Source organism: Gavia stellata, chromosome 1, assembly GCF_030936135.1.
Source record: "Gavia stellata isolate bGavSte3 chromosome 1, bGavSte3.hap2, whole genome shotgun sequence".
Classification (NCBI taxonomy): domain Eukaryota; kingdom Metazoa; phylum Chordata; class Aves; order Gaviiformes; family Gaviidae; genus Gavia; species Gavia stellata.
In genome coordinates, this window is record NC_082594.1 from 12,206,501 (window position 1) to 12,227,618 (window position 21,118).

General features: G+C 36.6%; 1 protein-coding gene across 2 annotated transcripts; it reads right to left on the reverse strand.

Moving 5' to 3' along the window:
* Positions 1 to 191: 191 nt before the first annotated feature.
* Positions 192 to 20,926, reverse strand: MRE11 (MRE11 homolog, double strand break repair nuclease). Of its 2 annotated transcripts, XM_059825924.1 has the most exons (19): positions 20,901 to 20,926; positions 20,251 to 20,383; positions 19,187 to 19,347; positions 18,467 to 18,554; positions 17,388 to 17,529; positions 15,570 to 15,684; positions 14,327 to 14,512; positions 13,679 to 13,850; positions 12,869 to 12,949; positions 12,215 to 12,341; positions 10,242 to 10,345; positions 8,242 to 8,415; positions 6,982 to 7,044; positions 5,806 to 6,022; positions 4,775 to 4,858; positions 3,685 to 3,740; positions 3,160 to 3,227; positions 2,695 to 2,773; positions 192 to 1,630 (listed from the first exon to the last, which is right to left on the reverse strand). In XM_059825924.1, exons 1-19 carry the CDS (start codon positions 20,918 to 20,920, stop codon positions 1,580 to 1,582), a joined length of 2,121 nt encoding a protein of 706 aa, XP_059681907.1. In that variant the 5' UTR covers positions 20,921 to 20,926; the 3' UTR covers positions 192 to 1,579. The 2 variants fall into 2 exon arrangements, with proteins under 2 accessions (XP_059681907.1, XP_059681974.1); XM_059825991.1 differs by lacking the exon at positions 4,775 to 4,858.
* Positions 20,927 to 21,118: the final 192 nt, after the last annotated feature.

Sequence of the window (21,118 nt, forward strand, 5' to 3'; positions counted from 1 at the left end):
AACTCCACCCCAGCCAGACCCAACACATGCGGATAGCAACATAAAGCAGCAAAGCGTTTTAAAAATGTCAGTCTCTCAGATGCAATGTAGTCCATACAACCGACATTCACGATTTACTTAACAGAAATAGTTTATTTTAAAAAAAATATCTAAACCCTCATCTTGAAGGGTATTTACAGCAGCTTTTTAATTGCACAGGTAATGTTATAGCTTTGACAGCCCTTAATGAAAGGAAAGAGCCAGACTACCAAATTATTTGCTGATACCGTAAGCTATCGCACTGCTTCGTAAGTTGCTACTAAGCCCTACACTAGAAATTTGCAGGTCTTGATCATTTTAATGGAGGTCTTCAGGAAGCTGAAGGCTCATTTAGGTTCCCTGCTACAGCATATATGCAGGCAAAGTACCAACAGTCATGTTCAGTGAGAGCCAGAGAAACAGAACTGCCCAATCCCATCTCTCTGAAAGGGAAAGTAAAAATGCAAAGGCATGGCTGCAGATACTCAATGTATTTAGTGATTCTCTGACATGCTGGAGCATTAGCTGACGAACACTTCTGCCCTTTTCCTGGATTATCTCTAATGGCTGTAGCTACAGAACAGCACTTTCTGGGGAGTGGGGTGTACAGAGGTGGAAAGAGAGAAGAAGGAATAGGTCTAGGTCTTGGCTCCTTCAACAGAAGGAGCGGTTCCCCCACTGTGAATAAAATACTGTATTTTAAAAGCCTCATTTGAAGAATATTTGGAAAATAGTGGTGACATTTTAGGAGGGTTACTGAAGCAGCGAGCTGAGGAAACAGATACCTGAAAAATGTCAGCTAAGAAAAGGTAAGAGGCAATGTCCTGCCTTGATTGCTTGATTGCTTTATTCTTCAGGCAGCATTCCTGGTGAAGCTGTAAGGTTCTAGCCCTTACATCTTATTTACAGGGTAAAAGCTGACAACACCATTCAATCTGAAGTCTTTGGCACTTCTTGAACTACAAAGCAAAATTCATTCCTGTATACTATGACATTTAATAACAGTGCAATAGTGGGTTTAGTTCTCATAGTAGAGTTGAAAGAACATTTTCCACCTTCAATACTGAAAACTGTATTTTGGGTCAAACTATTACTCTTTAGAACTTTCAACTGTATCCATAGAAAATTACAAATAAGTACCAGTTTTGTTACGCTAACCGAGTCCGTGTCCATATCCATACTTGCATACTACTATAAATTTACTCCTCTGCAAAATTCAAGCCCAAGAGATGGAGTTTTCTATAAAAGATATGACTGTTATTTACATTATAATCCCAAAAAGAAAACAGGCTTTTAGAAGTTTTAGAAAGAACTTGCATTTCAGGCAGTACTTCAGAATATTAGATACCCTCTCTAATGCATCAAGCAATGCCAAAACCCAAATTATACCAAATTTGGTGCCACTGAAAAAAAAACAACCAAATCAAGAACATTTCATAGAAGTGAAAATTGAAGGCAAGCCATCCTTTACAGACAAATGTCATATAAAGAATGCCTTGCAAACTGCTTTCCATTTTCTTCACTAACTTTCACTTTTCTCTCTTGTGCAGCGAGCCAGAAATCACTTAGTTCTTCTTGATGTTGCAGTGCTTTTGAATGGATCGAATTCATCCTGCAATTTGTAAATAGATATGTATTACTAGAACGAGCATGTATTCTGAGTCATAAAAAGTCAAGTCACATTTAGATTAAACTAGAAAGTCTGGTCACATTATTCCATGTTTTCTGACAGACCTGTTTTTGTTGGTTTTGCTATGAAAGAGGTTATCCATTGATTTAGAAGTCCAGATCACAAATATGCAGAGAATAGAAACTGAGTTTACGTCAATATGATCAGAAGAGCTACTCTGAAATGAGGAACAACCTGTATTTCAGGTGTGACCGAGGAAAATGTTATCATTATGAGCAGCACATACCTCAGTGAAGTTATGCCCATATACATATGATTTACTGAGATTTGCATGAATCAAAAATACTGTTTCTTTTTGCGTGCTCAAGCAAACATGCAGTTTTGTATTTCAGGTACAAGAAGAAGACATAGCATAGTGGAGAGAAAGGACAAGAATATAACATTTTCTCTGAAGTGGCTAACATCTGCCATTGATAAGGCTGGGATCCTGACCATATATGACAGCCTGCTAGTCTGTGAAAATAAATGGCACAGTGGTTGACAGTATAATGAGTATTCTATTCAGTGCAAAACTGTGAATAAATTTCTACTTGTTTGATTATGGAAGAAACCATTTCCTAGCAGTTCAAATATATACTGCAAGAACAGGCATCTTAAAACTTGAAGATACTGTTTTCATTTTTTTTTTTTCAAAGTGTATTTACACAATTTGCAGCAATAAAACAGTAAAGTGCCCTGGAAAACACCCATTTTTAAATGCAAAACAACAAAATTCCTTCCTTTTTAGAAGAATAAAATACATAAACAAATGAAAGGACATAGCCAAGCACTAGAAGAGATTATGATTACTTTCTTCCCCAGGCAAAATGAGCTATTCCACACATTTCAGGAATGACAATTAACTGATTAAGAACTTAAGGGAAAAAGGACTGGATATTTTCCTGAGGTCCCTTTTAGCCTTACTTTGAAATGCTTTATTCAAATAGCTGTAAAACAGTAAACTATAGAAACTTAAACAAAATAAAAAAGACCACTATATACCATACCTCATCTGACTCAAAATCAACTCCTCTAGATGTTTGGCTTTGTGAACCTCTTTTACTAAGTGAAGATGTAGTTGGCAACCTTGAAACATACAAAGAGAAAAAAAAAGGCATCAGCATGTTCTCAATTACCAGACATTCCAATAACTTTCCCTTCAACTTAGATTTGGACCACCAATACAGAGATTAAGAATGAATAGAAATAACAAAAAGAACAATTCAAATTCTCAAACTAACATTAATTTTGAAGTTCTGACCTAGCTTATCTCAATCAGTAGACCAATTTATTGTTATAGAAAGGTCATCCACATTAATAGATAAAAATTTATATAAATTCTCTAAGTAGTGTTATGACTTTCTTAAAAATCTGTTTTTTCAGGTAGTGGATCAGATCCCTGGACTCTGCTGATTGCCAATCAGAAATAAGGCAATCATGGTAGCATTCATGAAGTAAACAAACATACCGACCTTTGATTTACTTTGGAAGAAGGAACAATAGAAATGTCTTCTAGATCGGAGTCATCATCTATAATAGCCTGAAAAAAATGATATAATTTATAAAGCTTTTTCATAGAATTTGTTCTTACAGAGCTATAGTGCATAATACTACAGTACTATACCATAGAACCTTTGGGTTTTTTTCCAACTATATATCTACTTAGTTATAATATACACCTGATAGGGCTCCAGGCTAGAACTGTTTTGCTCTTCAGATCTTTGATCTTGCAGAAACCCCAAAAATACTCATGTATATACACTCTGCATCTTCAACTATGGTCACAAGTAAAACAAGGTCTTTGTTTTTCTCAGACAAACCCCATAGCAAAAAAGGGTACAAAAGGTCTACAAATTTAACATGCAGAAACTTACTGCTGGAACTGTTAGCTTGGGACCATCTGCCAGTTTAGGCTAATGTTTTGACCATATATTTATTTTTCATATCAGAAGACAGCAAAAGGCAGTGCAACTTCACTCATGCAAGATGCTTCTTACCTCAGAGTAAGATTTAGATGAATTCAAGGTGGGCTCTGGTTTCAAAGACCTAAAGGCTAGAATAAAACAAATGCAGTATTTTTAAAGTGCTCACACAATAAAATGCAAACAACGTTATATCATTCTTTTTATTTAAGACCTGACTAGCATGCACTTCCTCTGCCAAATACCCTGCTAAAACAAACAAGCAAAACCCCCCAAACCCAAACCAAAACATAAATTAAGCCTTAATTCTGACAACCCAAGGGACCTAACCCTCTGTACAGCAGCAGGTGCTTCCCAGTCTGGCTGGAAAACCTTCAGTAACTTTAGTTAAAAGGAAGAGAAAAATGTTACTATAATTGATATTCCTGTACGCCTAACAGTTTAGACATCAACACATCTGCTAAAATTCATCTCTCTGCAGTATTTTAGGTCATTTGCTGACCAATTTAGAAGTTAGGTAATTTGCTCATTAATTTAAAACTCGCTCTACCTTCGGGTATTTTGTGTAGGATTCATGTATAGATTTGTGAGCAGTATTTTTTTTTTAATACTCAGATTACCTATGCTGTTTCTGCAAAGCCTGTCCTCTGCAGCAAGGAAGGGCTACTCTCACCTGCGATTTAAGCCGCGTATGTAAATTTTTCTTCCCTAGTAAAAACTGACATTTCTAAAACTTGCTATAATGTAAGACTAAACGGATTTGCATTAAAGCTTACTAGCCTGTAAACATCAGTCAAGTTTAAACTTTTTATCCACTGAGGAATATTCTGCATAAAATAGATGCTATTAAGTCACATTCCTTCCATGCTTGTTCATTAAGGAACTGCATACAGTAAGATGTTCCCTACTTCCATTTCTACTCAGAAGTTCCTGACACATTTCATTTTACCCCATGACAGCAGGATATCACTATTCTTTTTTTTCCCCTCCCTTTTTCTTTCTCTCATCACTGTTAGTTATTCTATTTCATTAGAACCAAAAGAATCTCTCACAGCTGAACTGGACTAATAGAAACAAAGACAAATAAGGCACTTCATCATTAAATAAACACATTCATTACAATTTGAGAGAGCACATTAGAGTAATGGACAGATGGAAGGCCTACCATCCATGATAGACATATTCTTGGCAGGCACAGATACAGGCTTGTAGGTTCTGCTGCTAGTAGCTGACTCTTGGCTAGTGGTTCCTGTAGCGATAATAAACAATATGCAAATGTGTTCAGTGTTTTTTGTTGTCCCCCCCCCCCCCCCCCTTTAGTCTATCATTACTGAGTGGGAAGTCACTTAAAAACCTACACTACTCTTTAGTCCTTCACTTTCTTCCTTGAATCAAAGCTCTCCTCACATGCAGAATTGCTCTGGGTCAAGTGTTGAAAGCTTCACAGACACAGCCTCTCAACACACGCCCCTGCTCTGATGGGATCACAACAGTGTTGGAGCACATGCTCATAGAACTAGTTTAAAGGCACTAACCAAATCAGTCCTAAGATGACTGCCTTTGTTTCAACTCATTCTGCTCTTAGAATGTTGGGCATATTACTGAGACAACTCAAACGAGTATATTACTGCAAGACCCCATCTTTTCTTTTTTACTTAGATATGTATTGACATATAAGGGAAATATACATATAATGGAAGTACTGCTATTACTGTAAAGTGCACAATCACACATAGCCAAGCAGCTATTTAATTCCTTTTGCTTAGGAAACACTCCCCATTTTCTCAGTCACTAGAAACAAGGAAGTCTCTTGTAAACTGCATTAGGATAGAGACAATCTGTACCTCCTCTCTGTACTGATCAAACGCATTACCATTAGCAGTAACAAAGGTTTATCCATGCACTTCATAGCACAGACCTTCCCAATAATGCATCTTTTAAGAGTCTACTATGTTTCCATAGCTGGGAAGCAAGATATTTTTCTTTTAATCACCTTGTGAAAAAGTCATAACTTAAGCCTTGCAAGGCAGTCAACTGTATGTAATATGATACCAAAAATATTTGCGAAGAATTTTTTTTCTAGTAGGAGTCCTTAAGCAACAAATTTCCACTTGATGGAAGCATCAGGAGAGAGTCCTCTTTTAAAGAAAAAAAAAGTCCATAGCTGCAGTACAAAGAACATGAAGTCTTTCTTACCTCTTCCCCTTCGAGATGAACCTCTTGCTGTTGAGTTTTGTCCTCTTGCACCCCTTGCCCTACCTCTTGCCCGACCCCTTCCTCGGCTTAGTGTTGCAGGAAAGCCATCATCTGAATCATCAGTGCCTTTCATCCCCGTATCCATGAGTTCTTCATCACTGGAGGCTGCAACAAGAACTGCATCCTCAGATCTGTGGGCTCTAGCCCTGGTCATTGCCTGAAATGGAACAATAAGCACTATAAGAAAAAGAATCTCAAATGATGAAATGCACCAGTGTTAAATCCTAGTTATGACACATATTTCTAAACCACTGAAGCTTAGAAGACCCAAATCCACAGCTTTATGGAAGCCAAGGAAGCCTGTCAAAAAGCAGGGACAGTATTTAGTCTATTTAATTTAGATGGATACCTATAAAGTAGTTAGCTAAGCTCTCAGACCAGAATGGAGCTAGTTAATATGATGCATTGTCAGTGGAGTTTGGTGAACAGTTCAGGTCATCCTATGTCAGCTGTGTACATCTGCCCAGAGGAAGCACCCTCTGAGCTCCATTGACCTGATCTTCACTGATGACAGCGGGTGCATAAAACAACTAGTTCAAGTGAAGATACCTCAGATTAGGAGAACTGAATCTCACCCCAGGTGTCCTTTTTCTCAAAATTTCATTCCAGTCTCACATAGCTTGCAAAGACAAAGGAGCACCAATGCTGTCAGTGGTTGGCAATTCTCTTTGGAAAGACATATGCAATCTAGATATGAATCTCTGGGAGATCCAAGATTGCTGATGAAGACAATAGTACCTAAAGATTTACCAATAATACCAGTTTGTTCCAGTAACATTACAGCCTATCCACACATCCACTGGTGATGGGATCACAAATAGTTTAAGATGACAGATCTCTGAAGGTCACCTGCCTGGTCTAACCTTGGTTCAAAGCAAGAACAATTGAATATTCAGGTTCACAAATTTGCACAAGAAAAGAGATCTCAAAAGCCAAATCGAGCAGTGGCTTAGGCTCATATTATGCCAAGGAAGATTTCAACAAGACTTACTAAACTTCCCTAGGCAGACAGGGACTTTTTGGCAAGGACAATGTTGAAGTATTGCTAATCAACTTCATTCATATGCAGAAGTCACCATTCCATTCTTCAGCCTATTCAAAATTCAAAGGAGTTACCTCACGAACTTCCTCATCCTCTTCTTCAGTATTCTTTTTTCTACTCTCCCTAAATTTTCGCACCTGAATAAAAAAAAAGAGTTCGCATCAAAATAACAGTTAATTTCATACAATAATCAAAACACAGTAAGTGAGAAGTCTTGATCACTGAATCATTAAGTCAAGCTCATGTGAGAGGTGAAGAAGAGTGCAAGAATAACTGAACAGTTTGTTTAGAGCCATTTCGTGCTGTGCTACAGTTTAAGAATCTCACATTCTATTAATAACTGGAGCTACATCACTGGGGAGAAAAAAGCTTGGGACATGATGAAAAGTAGGAGATACTATGTTCAAGAGAAGGAGAGTATACGTAATTTGACAATAAGAGACAGTGAAATATGAATAACTGGAAAAGATGGGGTAGAGATGAAGAAGCAAGACAGAGAACAATGATACTGAGAAGAGACGAACGTTGCAATACATGTACAACTAAGAAAGCTCAACTTGTCAAGTATGGAAAAAGATAATGATGGGTGAGAGGGAAACAAGATACTAGTCTAAAAGACAAAGAAAAAAAAACCCCAAAAGTGGCACAGAAAGCCTACAGGCACTGATTGTTTATGGTGTCTTTCAACCCCTCATGAATTAAAGCAATCACGAGAAAACAGGTAGATGCAACCTTCCTCCCCCCACCAAATTATTCTTTACACAGTGCAGTTAAACTGCAGAACAATTTGTCATACAATGCTTGAATATTACAATTGAATACATGGGCTTATGTGGAAGCTCAACAAGTTGACAGAGAAGTTTATTAAGGGTTACTAGATAAACATAAAAGAGGTTTGTCTCTGGGAGACCCTGAGCTGCAGGCAGTTAGAAGCTAGTTGAGCACCCAAAGGGTAAGTTTCCTTTATGCCTGTCCTGTTTCTGTACTCTTCACTAAGCCAATATGAAAAAGCTAAGAAGAGATTGTATCTACCATATAATACGTAGAGATACATATACTTCTACATATATTAGAGTGACGAATCTTTTCTATGCAATGTGTATGCAAATAAAGTGAGAATCAGTATAAGCATACCTTAACTCCATTTTCAATACAAGCTTTTAAACTATGTATTTGAAACTTCATCACCATATATATTAATTCCAGAAAACTACTAGAGGTGAGTGTTGCACATGCTCCATACACAGGCAAATCTATTAAACCAGGTTTGAGCGCTGTTTTTTCTACTACCTGTCTTGACCTCTCCTAAGGAATTAACAGTAACAGAATATTACCTCCTCGTCTATTTTTTCTTCCTCTGCATCAGTGCGACGTTCCTTAAGAAACCTCTGTGTTTTTTCTAGTTGAAACTTCACCAACTCTTCTATGGCATCTTTTTCTTCTTTGTCCACGAACTCCTGCACTGCTTCCCCCATTCCTCTTTCAGTTAGAAGTGAAAGCTGTACTTTCTTTATAATTGGGGAAAACATTTTGTTAAGAAGCATCTGCCATCAAAGAAAGCAAGTAATATTCCTGCTGTTTCAGATAAATATTACATTAAGTTGGTTCCAAAACCAGTAATGTGCATTGAAGATTTCAATCAGTGAAAAGCACAGCAATAAGCAAACATGTTACTTGTCATAATACAGTTACAACCCTTTTGCTACTAGCATGTTACACGTACTTACTTTCCAGACTCGTCAAAGAAAAGTCTCATAAACAGTAAAGAAACTACAGTGCTAGTCATATCTATAATAATTTGTCTGAAATGCACTGCTGAGAGAACAGAGAAGGTAAACTGTATTCTTCCTAGTTCCTCTCCCTTTTTTAAACTAAAGTTAAGATCAACTTGCAGAGACATAAAAACGCTATTAAAAACAGGCCCCGAATTATTACAGATGCTAAATTACTTAGTTTTACTGTAAAATTCTAACATTAAAAAATGGCAGTTACAGAGCAGGGCAAATTATTATTATGAAGCATTAAGAGCTATTAAGCAGAAGTCTACTCTATTGAAATGTAACTCCATAAATACCAATAGTTCTCCTACGTTCATCAAGTGAAATGATATTTATGAAGATATTCTACATTAAGATATTACCACAGACACTAATTAGTAAATGTAGTAGATGCTCCTGGTGGTGTTCCGCAGCGACTCTCTTCTCTACCCTGCTTCCCGATACAGTAAGGAGAGACATTCTGAGAATGAAACCCCCATATGGACAGTAATGTTTAAATAGCAGCCTCTTTTGTCTGTAAACTGCAGCACAGATAATTTCTTAGTAATAAGCATTACATATGCTTATTAATGATTTTTGATCCTTCCAGGTGTCCTTTAGGAACTGTTTTGAGGGTTGCATTGGAAGCATAAAACCTTCCCTGAAATAATGCCGCACAGAGGAATAAATTTTACAGATGTTATAAAACAAGAAGTTTACAAGAAAATAAGATAAGCACCTCAAAAGAGTGACTGATTGTAATGATGCAGAATGTTCACGCTGACTTTCAGCAATTAAGCTTTCTTCCAAAGGAAAAAAATAAAAAGCTTGCTAAAGAGACAAATAGCAGTGATTTTAATTCCCAGGCCTGAGCTTACCAATAACACTGGAACTGAAGAGAGTCTGGTACTTGTTAGACATTTTTTGGCTAACATTTTTGAACATCCAACTACAGCCCTGTGCCACCTCAGGGTCCAAGGACTCTTTTGTTTCCCCACTCAGACAAGATCAGGTGTCTAGCAAACCCTGAAGCACAAGCTATCTTAACAAAATGTTTAAGATCCCTATCATCATTTTGGGGCTTCCTTCTTTCTGTTCTGCTTTAAATATAACGTGGAATTGCACTATGTCTGAGGACACAAATATACTGCAAAGTAACAAGTGACTCCAAGTCAGCTAGTACTGTCTCACATTGGTACAGTCTCACATTGACCCTATAGTAAATTAAGGCAGCTTCTCGCTCAGAGCATGTTGCCTCATATTCTCCTCCTGTAAGAACAGGACACATCATTTAGTACAGGGCAGACACCGCAAGTTCACATGAAGAGTTATCATAATGTTCTCAAACCAGCATGTGTTCACATACCCTATACAACCTATATACAACAGTTACTTGTTAACCTAAGACATATACTTCATACAGGAATTCACATACAGTTATACAGGAAATAAATTCAGTTCTTGGTGAATGTCAGAGTCTTTTCAGGGTACACTACTTCCATTAAGAAAGCAAAAAAGATAGAAATATTCTATTCCATTAAAAAAAAAAAAACAACTCCTAAAAGGTAGAAAGATACCTTCTCCGCTGTCTGAAAATACTGCTTTACGAGATCTTCCACCCTCAGTGTCATCCCCTCAGAAGCAGGTCTGCTAATCAGTTTTCCAAAATTAAGATCACTGTCTAGAATAGAAAAGCACAATGGCACTGTCACTGTTTGCAGCTTTTAATTATTATCAACCCACTGACAGTAATAGGAAAAAAGGTTAACATAGGCCTCTTAAGAATTGTGGTCTCTTATATGTAAAGGGTTTTTGTTCTAACTGTAGAGTCTATTGTCTGGAAACACAGGTAAACATAATGGATGCAGTAATTATACAAGACAACTCCACCTCTAGCAGATACAAAGTGTTCTTTCAACTACCACATGTCTGGAATTATAAATTGAACACTATGTCCTGAAAGTTATTATAATTGAACTCTAGCAGATCACAAATGGAAGAAAATCAAAAGACCTATCAAAGCACTAGGGTCTTTTTATAAGTAACTCTGTTACTAGAGCAGAAATTTTCCTCCAAAGCATACTAACTGATTTTCAGTAGAAAATGTTCATTGCTCATTAAGGCTGCCCCTCATCCTTGGGCAGCAAGGTAGGCATGACAGAAGAATGAAAGGGTTATCAACTGAGGTTACCACATAGCACGCAAAATAATATAAAGTGACTACAGACTGCTTCCAGACATCTGCCACATGCAAGCACAAAACATTGTTTTGTTAGCCTTGTTACATAAGCAGCTATGACAAAAGAAACAGTAACAACTTTTGAACTCATGAAGTCTTAACATCACCTGTACTGAACCATAGCATTATGGGCACATGTACTGAAAATTTTGACTGCTTTATTAGCCACCTCCCTTGTATTAGAGGATATCTAATAAAGCAATGCAAAAAACCATGGTATTCTTTTTACATTGCCTTCCTGAAGCTAAGATGCACGTTAAGTAGGAAAATTAAAATGTACTGATGAAACATGGTGACAGATGTGGCAGCTATCTTGTATTCTGAAAACGTTAATGAGATTACACAACTGTTAAAAAAAAACAACAAAGCAAAATAAAACAAGATCAATACAGCATAATTAATAAAACCTCACTAAAAGCAGTTTTTATTCATGAAACATGATGTTTTGAACTTTATAAAACTGACAGTGTAAGTAAAAACTGTCAATGGAATTGGAGTACTTACAATGCACTGATGTGAAATATTATCCATTCTTTAGCACAGCACGTTCTTGTGCAAGCTGTATCTTCATTAGTGACTATTACAAATCCAGTATTTGGACAACATCTATCTATTAACCATTTATTAAAACTTCTAGGCACAGTGAGAAATGCTACAATAGTAACAGCTATTATTTGTTTTGCACAAATGCTTGAATAGAGACATACCTGGAACAGACAAGCCAAGAGCACCTCATACACGTGATTAATTAGGGCAAACAAAATGCTGTCGGACATTCGGACCTTTTTTTTTTAAAAAAAAAAATAAAAATATACAAACACCTCTGAAGCCCATCCCCTCCATTACTATTTTAGGTATAAAAAAATTAATTACTACAGCAATAAAATTAAAAACCAAAAGGGAAAAAGCACAACAGCTATCTCTCTCCCTGCAGAGTGCCCAAAACCAACCACCTCATTCTGAGAAGTCTCAGGAGTGAGATGTTTAATATGCCTTTCATCATAATTATCATAGAATCATGAAGAAACTCAGTCTGGTGTGGGGCTATGTGTATTACTATAAGCAAAAGAAAAAGGAACTATTTATGAATAACTGTCAGAAAATGCTGTGCTGAGTATCAGAATTTTAGACAAACCCAGAAATAGAACAGAAATACTTGTGCAATATATACACTTAAATGAGACTATGCATCTTTACTCCTCCTATAACACGTTAGATGGTAGACACCAAGCTTTGCAAGTGCTGGGTAAAAAAATAAAGGAAGAACAATGAAAACCAAGGCAGGCCAATGACTCCTGCCTTTATAATTACCATTTTTCTCTTTTTGCTCACGATGCCTGAAAAAGTGTATGATGTCTTTTGGGTTAGCCACCCTATCCACATACTTCTGACTAAAACGATGGACACTGAATGGTTCGAAGCCACCTGTATAATCAACCTAAGAGAGGAAAGGAAAAATTTAAATATAAAACAAACAGAAACAGAGAATCCACACAAATCAAGATGATTTTATTACCCCTCAAAGGAAAAATTAAAGTAAAAAATAAGTCAACCTAAAATGAATGCTTTATCATACTATGCAGAATAGTTAATGGATAATAATTAGTTAACAGCCCAGATTCATATCTTGTTCCTAACTTGTTTCATTTACTCGTCTTCGGGAAAATTTCCATAAATCAGGTTAGGAACAAACACAGTATAATATGACTTAAGAAAAACTTCTCTGTAAACAGCTATTTTTGATGGCCTTACTCAGATCAGCATGAAGTGACCAATCTCATCCTTTATCGTAGAGCACTAATTATACCACAGATAAACAGAATCCTGGTATGAAGGTGATTTATATTTGCCCGTACACAGTAAGAAATTTTATATATTATGTGTTTATACAAAAAGCATGACTTGGCTTTGAAACTTTTCAGTGACCTTTCAAAACAAAGCAATCCAAACTGAACAATTTCTTACCCGTAATCTTATGAGAGGCTTCTCTGGCTGCTGTGGATTTCCCAAGCGTTCTCTTTCTGCATTGTCCAGCATCAATTCAACCTGTGAAGCAGAATTAGAAATTACACTTTGTTCTCTTACAGATGCCTGAACCCTTCAAGTATAACTTAAAATACATCCAGCTGCAGGGGGCAGGTATAAAAATAAGTGCTTATAGGATGTGCTCTCATTCCTGAACACATATATGTACCAGGATCCAGCCAAAAGCCGTAAGAATGAATGAGAAAAAAGTCACAATGAAAGGCTTATCTTTCAGATATAGTGTAGTCCAGCAGTATCTACATCACTGATCACGCACACTATTTTACTTTATAGCCATTATCCTTTGCTAAATTTCTAGTTCCAGGGAAATGCAGGAAGAGACGTATACAGACCTAAGAACCATGAGCAACTAATAAATCTGCTTAGTTACTTCTGCCACTTCACACTGCACAGCCCAGCTCTCAGGGTTTAGGTGCATATATTTATGCAGGTTCCGAAGTGCACATCCAACACTGCCCCATGCTTAAGTGGGAGTTTTTGTACAAAGATGGTATGGACCCCTATAAAGCAGTCTGAGCTTACTTTAATAGGTCATCCCAGTCAAGCAATCTGGGAGCCAAGGCTGCAATGAATGTCATGGAATTGGCTTCCTATGGAAACACTGCCTAAATCCATCTCAAATAATATGGGGAGACACAAGATTTCTCATCTTCCAGTCTCAAAACCAGTCACAGATCCCACTCCCTGCCCATACACTGTTATCCATATACTGTTAGCGTTGCAAGTTACCTTTTCCATGCAGAATGCTTGTATTGCCTGAGTTACTTTAGGATCATCAGGATTAAAAAGATCTGGATGATCAGCTAGAACAACATCCTCCATGTGGAAAGTTCGCACCGTCTCTAGAGCAATCTTCTGCATTTTCATTTTTTTCCCTTTAACATGAAGCAAGCCAATGTGCCTAGAAGGAGAAAGGTAACTTACTAGAAGATAAACTTAAGAGAACTGTGGTATAAAGATTTGTTTTAATTTCACGTTTACTTTTCAGGGACAAAAATTTAAAAGCTACAGAAAGTTCTTGGATCTGTACTTTAGTGTTGGCCCTGCCAAACTTCAGTTCTGTTATATTTAGATTGTGCTTGTTCCATACACAAGCACATGTACACAGTTCCTTGTATACCAATTTATCAGCGTGTAACTCCTCTTAGATAAGTTTCATTTGTTTCAAATGTTAGCTTTAGTCCTAAGTAAAGCAAAAGTTATTCTAGGCACTGATTCCATCTATTTTATTTCACTTGTTATGTCACACTTTGAAGCTAATCCACACTATAACACAAGTCCTTTCATACTTAATAGAAGTATTTTTCCTTTCTCAACATAACACACGAGAGACATAAGGCAAGAGATAAACAAGAACAAAAAGAAAAGATTACACACTTCTTCACAGCTTCTCCAGGGGACAGAGATGTCACCACTGAACTTCCTGGCTGAGAAACATAGAAACCTTGCTGTTCATTTTGGAATGGAGCTATTTTGCACTCATGTTCATGACCCCACACAACAAGATTAATAAAGTCATCTAAAAACTGCTCTGGAACGTAGTTGGTAGCTCCATGTTTGCTCCTGTTTGAGAAAAGAGAAAAATAATTAGAATATGTACGGTCATGGGTGGGCAAAGGGGGAGTAAAACATGAGCATGATTTATAGTGATACAGAAACTCCAGCAAAAATATCTGATGTACATTTCATATCAGACACTCCTCACATTGATCCCTTATGCAATTGTTTAAAGTGTTTGGTTAAACAAAAAGGGAACTTACACAGCTCTTTCTTTTCTGCTCCCCTCCTTTATTTGGATCTTCCTTTTCTTCTTACTTGGCTTGCAAGACTTTAGGGCTTTTTCCATATGAATGCTTTTATGGCCTCTCATGGCCTTTTTTTGGTTGTTTGTTTTTTTTTTTTTTAAATGGTGGGGTAAAACCCACTGAATTAAACAGACATGGGACACACCACCCCCGATCCCCTTCCAGAAGATAAAGGAGATGGAGGAGGAGTGAGCTCCTTCAGCCTACTGGACAGGGATCAGTACACAGGGTTATCTGAGCTATATTTGTTTACGTCTGCCTCACTGTTACCTGTACATGAGGACTGCACTCTTATTCAGGAAAAATTGTAAGAAAGGATTTGGAAAAGAACTCTGCCTGTTCCTACTACCACTGCTGAGAGAAGTGTGTAGGCAGAAAGAACACATGCTACCTATCCTCTGTTGAAGAGAAACTGCAAAGTATAGCGGTGCAAGTGAAGATACGGTACTTGTCAAATTATGGTTCAAACAAGGGTAGAAAATACAATAAGAAGTTTAATGCTCTTTCAGTTCTAACAAGCAGACAAGACTTAATTATATGCATATTACACTACAAACCCTCCGCTGCCCCTAACTATAAGAGTTTGGGAAGGGATTTCCCAACATTCCTAACTCATTTATTTCAACTCTTCCCTTGTGATTCTTTTGTAAGAAGAGCTGTAAAACTGTGCTTTCACTTGGGAAAATCTTAAGAAACCAGCTACTCACAAGAAGCACCCACTAGCATAGCTCCTTTATTACCTACTCTTTTCAAGGGAGTTTAATGAAGTAACACAATAAGTTTAAAAGTCACCATAATTCATTCAGTACTGCTACCTATTTTGATGAATCACAAACAAGTTAAACCAACTATCTTCATCCTCCTTTGGTCTCAGCATGGTTACTTGTTTATTGACAAACATACGATACAACCTCTCATCTGGAATAGCTCCTGGAGTGGACAAAACAAAACATTAAATCATTTTTGTGTGGTAAACCAACTCTTTATTTTATATCATTTTTATTAGCAATTCTGTTTAAAAAAGCATGAAGAACACAACTTTGTGGCAAGATCAGATCTTCATTTTCATGACCTAAGAAGTCTGAGGCATGATTATGAATTTGAACAGATCAAAGTATAAATTGGCTATTTTACTAGATAGACTTCTGAAAATAAGACCTTTTAATATGAAATCTACCTTTAAACAACTGCTAAAAGCAGTTTCATTAACTACATCTGGTTTGAGACCTCTTGCCAGTTTCCTGTGCCAAGCAACTGATTATGGGCAGAATTAAAACTATTAGAAGAGGTGTTTTGTTTCTTGTTGACAGAGTAAGAAGTATATTTTGTTTTAAGGTGGAGTCTAAAACCAGATACTACTGAGAAGAGATGGAGTTCTTAAACATACTTTGACATTCTCTACAAAACAAGAAATAAACCATGAATTCTGCAAAGTTTGTGCTTTCCCACACAGCAGGAAAAAGTCTGCAGTACTTCTGAACTGTTTGTCACTGATTATTTCCTTGATGTTTTTAACAAGGAAAAAAACCACAAAACCATCCATACCCAGGGTTCATGATGCATTTCAATAAAATCCCATATGGAGTTTACATATTTTGTATAAGAACAAGTGCTCTCTAAATCAGAGAAAGTCAAGAGGGTATATAATCCTGGCACACGCTCGAAGAAACATCTCATGAACATTTTCATGCAGCAACACCCATACTTTAGAAAGTTGTTGCATTTCCCAGTAACGATTTTGGGTATTAAAAATTCAAATGTTTTTTGAAAACTTTTATATTGTGGTATGGAACACTCACTACTAACCCTTAGGACATCTAGCAAGCTTTTAAAGTATCTCATTAAACACATGAAATCCTGGCCAACTAGGTCTTAACTTATAGCTATAAAAGTTGCTTGGAAAGAAGTGTTTAAGCAGTCATGACTGGACATAAAATAAGGGAAAAAAAAAATCTTAATAGTTAGCTTCTCTAGACAGAAAGCAGTCAAAAATAACCATTCTAAGTAAGAAGTGAGGGTAGAGGAGAAGGTGGAGGAGAAGATAGAAAGAGACAAACTGAAGCTGAAACCCACCATAGAACACCTTTAAAATATGGAACTCTTTCTAAGTTTCTTCAAAGAAACTGAGGTTACCTGTGACAGATGTTACCTGTGAACCACTTCAGACAGACATGTCAGACATCAGGTTTCTGCTCAGACAGTTTATGTTTTTAAATATAATCAAAATGGCACGTGAATGTACAGTGTTTAAGTTTTACCTAAACAGGAGGAAGTAAGCTTAATACACAACAGTGACAATTTAAGAGTGTGACTGCTCTGACTCAATACACAGGCACTATCTACGGCTAACTTAAGCAGGGTTCATTTAAGACCAATAAAAAGACAGAAATAAAGTTACTGAAGGATTTATTTTAAAATTTAAAAAAAAACCAAAGAAAAAAACGTGTCAGCCAGTGACAACGCAGCAGGAGGAGAAATCTGACACTGTCACAGAATTGATAAGCTTTAATGTAGCATTACTTAGACCTTCATGTTTGTTGCGGCACTATAGGTTTGTTCCAACTTAATTTAGACCTATTGAGCCTCAGTAACACATTAACAGTCTAGCCACAGTCTGGCAGACTAATACTTACCCAAGCCATAGAGAGCAATTTTTGTTCTACCCTTACGCAATAAAATGGGACTAATATCTATTTTCTCCACAGAAGTTGAACGTCCAAAGTGATTCAACAATCCTGCACAGCTTAAAATATCCAACGCACACAGTGCATCTGCCTGTAGAAAATATTAAAAAACAAATATAAAAACTTTGAACAGAACATTTAGTCTTTGAAGTCTAAGTGAAACAGTCTCAAAAGGGAGACAGAATATCTCTCCTTAAGTAACTTCTGCAGTTGAAAAACCCTGCCACATATATTAGCTTTTTTTTTAGTACCCACGGGTACAGAAGCAAATCTAATTTCCTTACAAGTCTTGCTTCATTTGAACAACATGAAATTAAACATTAAGTCATTCAAAAAACCAAAACCAAAAAATAAAAAAAACCCAAACAGCCAAAGTCTCTAAACTACTACAGAAAATTATCTGGTTAAGCTAACTACTTCATAGTAGGTCCAAAGTTAAACTGCTGTTGTTGAAACACCCATCTCTATGATACACAGCTATTTGATACAAAATGCAAAATTATTAATTCAACACACACACTTCACTGCTTTCCAAATGTCCTTTTCCTGCTTATTTTTAGTTGTTAATTTTTAAACTAGCGTTTCATCATTATTAGATTATTTTCCTTAGAAATACAAGATGCGTATCAACTGCAGATGCACAAGTCAAAGTATCAAAACTCCGCTTCTTTAAGAAAAAAGCCTTCAGTCTCTACAGATAGAATTTGTTTCAGAAACTTTCTGAAAGGCTGCCATTTCTTGGCATGAAAAGTGATTCTGTTCTCAGTTACAGAAATCTACGTAAATTAAGAATTTAAACATAGATCATATGGATCCCTTAACTTCTTTCCATTCTCTTTTTTAATGTCACGCTTAACTTGTTGTCATTAACAGAATTCCTAAAGATACACAAAATATTTATGTGAAGAGTGGTGCAACTGATTAAAACTAGCATGTTCTCCAAGAAACGTATTTCTATATACAAGTCTCTATTTCTATAATGTTATTTTTGTAATAGAACAGTATAGTACAATTATGATAGTAATTACCCCTGTGGGATCATCATGATTGCCATGAATACTGAAAATTGGAATAGAAATGTTGAGATTTCCATCCTGATAATTCACCCATGGGAACCTGAATAAGACGAGGAAAAGAAAGTTAAACTGTATCTTCAAATTTGTGGACAATTCCCAATATTCTCTTCAAATTAAAATCATCACAAATACATCATGACAGCAGCACAAATGAGTACTAAGTGGCTATGAGTAAGCTTGAGCTGCACAGCATAAGAAGATTCTTACTCATGGACTGGAATGGCACTTCCCTCTGGGAACAGGGTAGCAAAAAGTTCCCATTTTTTTTTAGAGCAAGCCTGTGAAAAGAATTGTACATGTCGTGTGGTACGTGCAAGCGCAGTGGGCTGCGCTGTGCAACCTTTGTTTACATGCAAAGAACTCTGCTGATTTTACCACAGCAATTCATGTAAATTGGTTTACTTGCACTGTACCTGCAGGATAGAAACTATATATTACACAAATATCAAATGTCACAACACACTCAGAAGTTTCTCAAAAAAAATTGGGTGTGTTCCTTTATAGACTTAGATTATAAAGATGATAGGTGAAGTCATCCTGGAAACTGTCGCACACAAACAGGCCCAAAACTTCAAGGTTCCAGTCACGGAGGATATAAATCATAAAAATCACAACACGGTCACCCAATACACAAACCAAACCTTACACCATAATGTATAGGAACATACTTACTTGCTATAATGAAAATTAACTGCCTGATCACTCAAAATTTCAAACTGAACGGGACGATCACCCATGCAGTATTTTCTTAGTGACGCCAAACAAGAGTGTACTGTTTTTCTGGAAGGTTTGTTTTCATGAAAAAGGTCCCCACCTAATAAAACAAAGTCCACCTGTATGTAACAAAAAGCTCTATTATTTTAATACAACATTTTGCATTACCTTGAAAGACTTCTAAGCAAATTGTTTAAATTATTTCTTCTAAGGAGTTCCACATATCTCCTCATATCTGGACTTCTACGTAAAACAAGTTGGTAGCTGCAGACACAGTATTTAATTTCCTCATGAAACAAACATTTAATGAAATTATTCATTAAAACAAAACCAAACCCAAAAAGACCCATTCATGAAGACCTATAGGAGAAAAGAACTGATAGTGTTGAAAAAAATACCAGTGAAGTGTTTTAATAAGGGTCTCCAGATCGGCTCCTGAACTTTTTCTTTGACAGGCATGAAAAGACACATTATCTTTTCATTGCTGTGGTACCTAGTGGGAAGAAATCAGCAGCTATCTCAACGTTACTTTGAGAAGGTACTAGTTGCAGTTTTTGTATATATTTAGCTTTTGAAAAAGCATTAGGAAAAAAAAAACTTCATCAAATTTACAAATAATTTGACTAAGAAACATTCAATCCTTAAAACCAGAAACACTTTAAAAGTTTCTAACTTTTTTTCTACTTTCTGAGTTGGCTGAAGACTTTATATCATGACCCTCATTCTCCCCAATTATCTTCCCTTCTTGCAGTGACAAACCCTCTCTAAACACCACCGGAACCGGTGCAGGCAATCTGAAAAAAAACGTTAATGCAACCAGGGTCGTAATTTAATAAGAACGCTCTCACAAAGGAATAGGCATTCCGTGTACCAAAACAGAAACAAAACCGGTTGCACTAAATAGTTTAGTCATTCAATTTGTTATTACTAAAGATTGCACCAGGACTAAGCTTTATAGCTTCTGGCAGGTTGGAAGGTATTTTCCAGTCTCACTCCTTCACTTCGGAAAAAGCAATACTCACTTCTTTTTTTTGAGCATGGTCCAGAATTTCATTAAAAGTTACAAATGTATCATTTCCACGCACTGGATCCTTCTCCAAATAGCCAAGATGAATATCAGTAGCAATAAGTATTTTAAAGGTATCTTCATCATCCCTGAATAAGATAGGAAAATTTGTGTTAGAGAGCAATATACTTAAGAATTTTGACACAAACGTTATTAAGTTAAGCTGTTCTGTCCAAAGTAATTAAATACGCAGGAGATTTTTTATAAAACTCTATCAAAATAACATTCCTGTAATATTCCCAAAACATTTCACTACTTTTACTGCAAATAGCACTGCACCAAACCAACCAGATTGAAAATTTGGTTATCCCAATCAGTCTGCTCTAGTAAAGGTAGATGCCGCAACCATCCCTCTGAAGTATCTAATGAAAAACTAAAGAATCCTTTGTATGTTTTCTGCCTTTAAAAAGACTTGGTGAACAAACACTCAATTTCATGCTTTGCACTGGTAATCTACGTGTATATGAAAGCAAGGATGATGATCATAAGGACCCGAGGGAAAACACAAATGATGAGCACAGTTCTTCTTAACTCATTCCAAACATACAGAAGACTTGCTATCTGATAAGACAGAACCGCACAGAGCTGCAGACGACAGGAGCTTACTGTGAGTTGGTGGTACTCATCTTCGTGCCAAGACTCCTCACAAAAAGGTTCTGGACACGGCTTAGTAAGTCAGGTCAGGAAGTCAGTTTCTGTCTTCATAGATGCTACATAAAGCCTAAGAGACAAAAACGGAAACGAATTAGAATGAAGGGCAGGGTGAGCTGAACGATCAGCTACCCAGTCTTTGACTGGCAATTACTGCTTGCAGAAAAACCTCA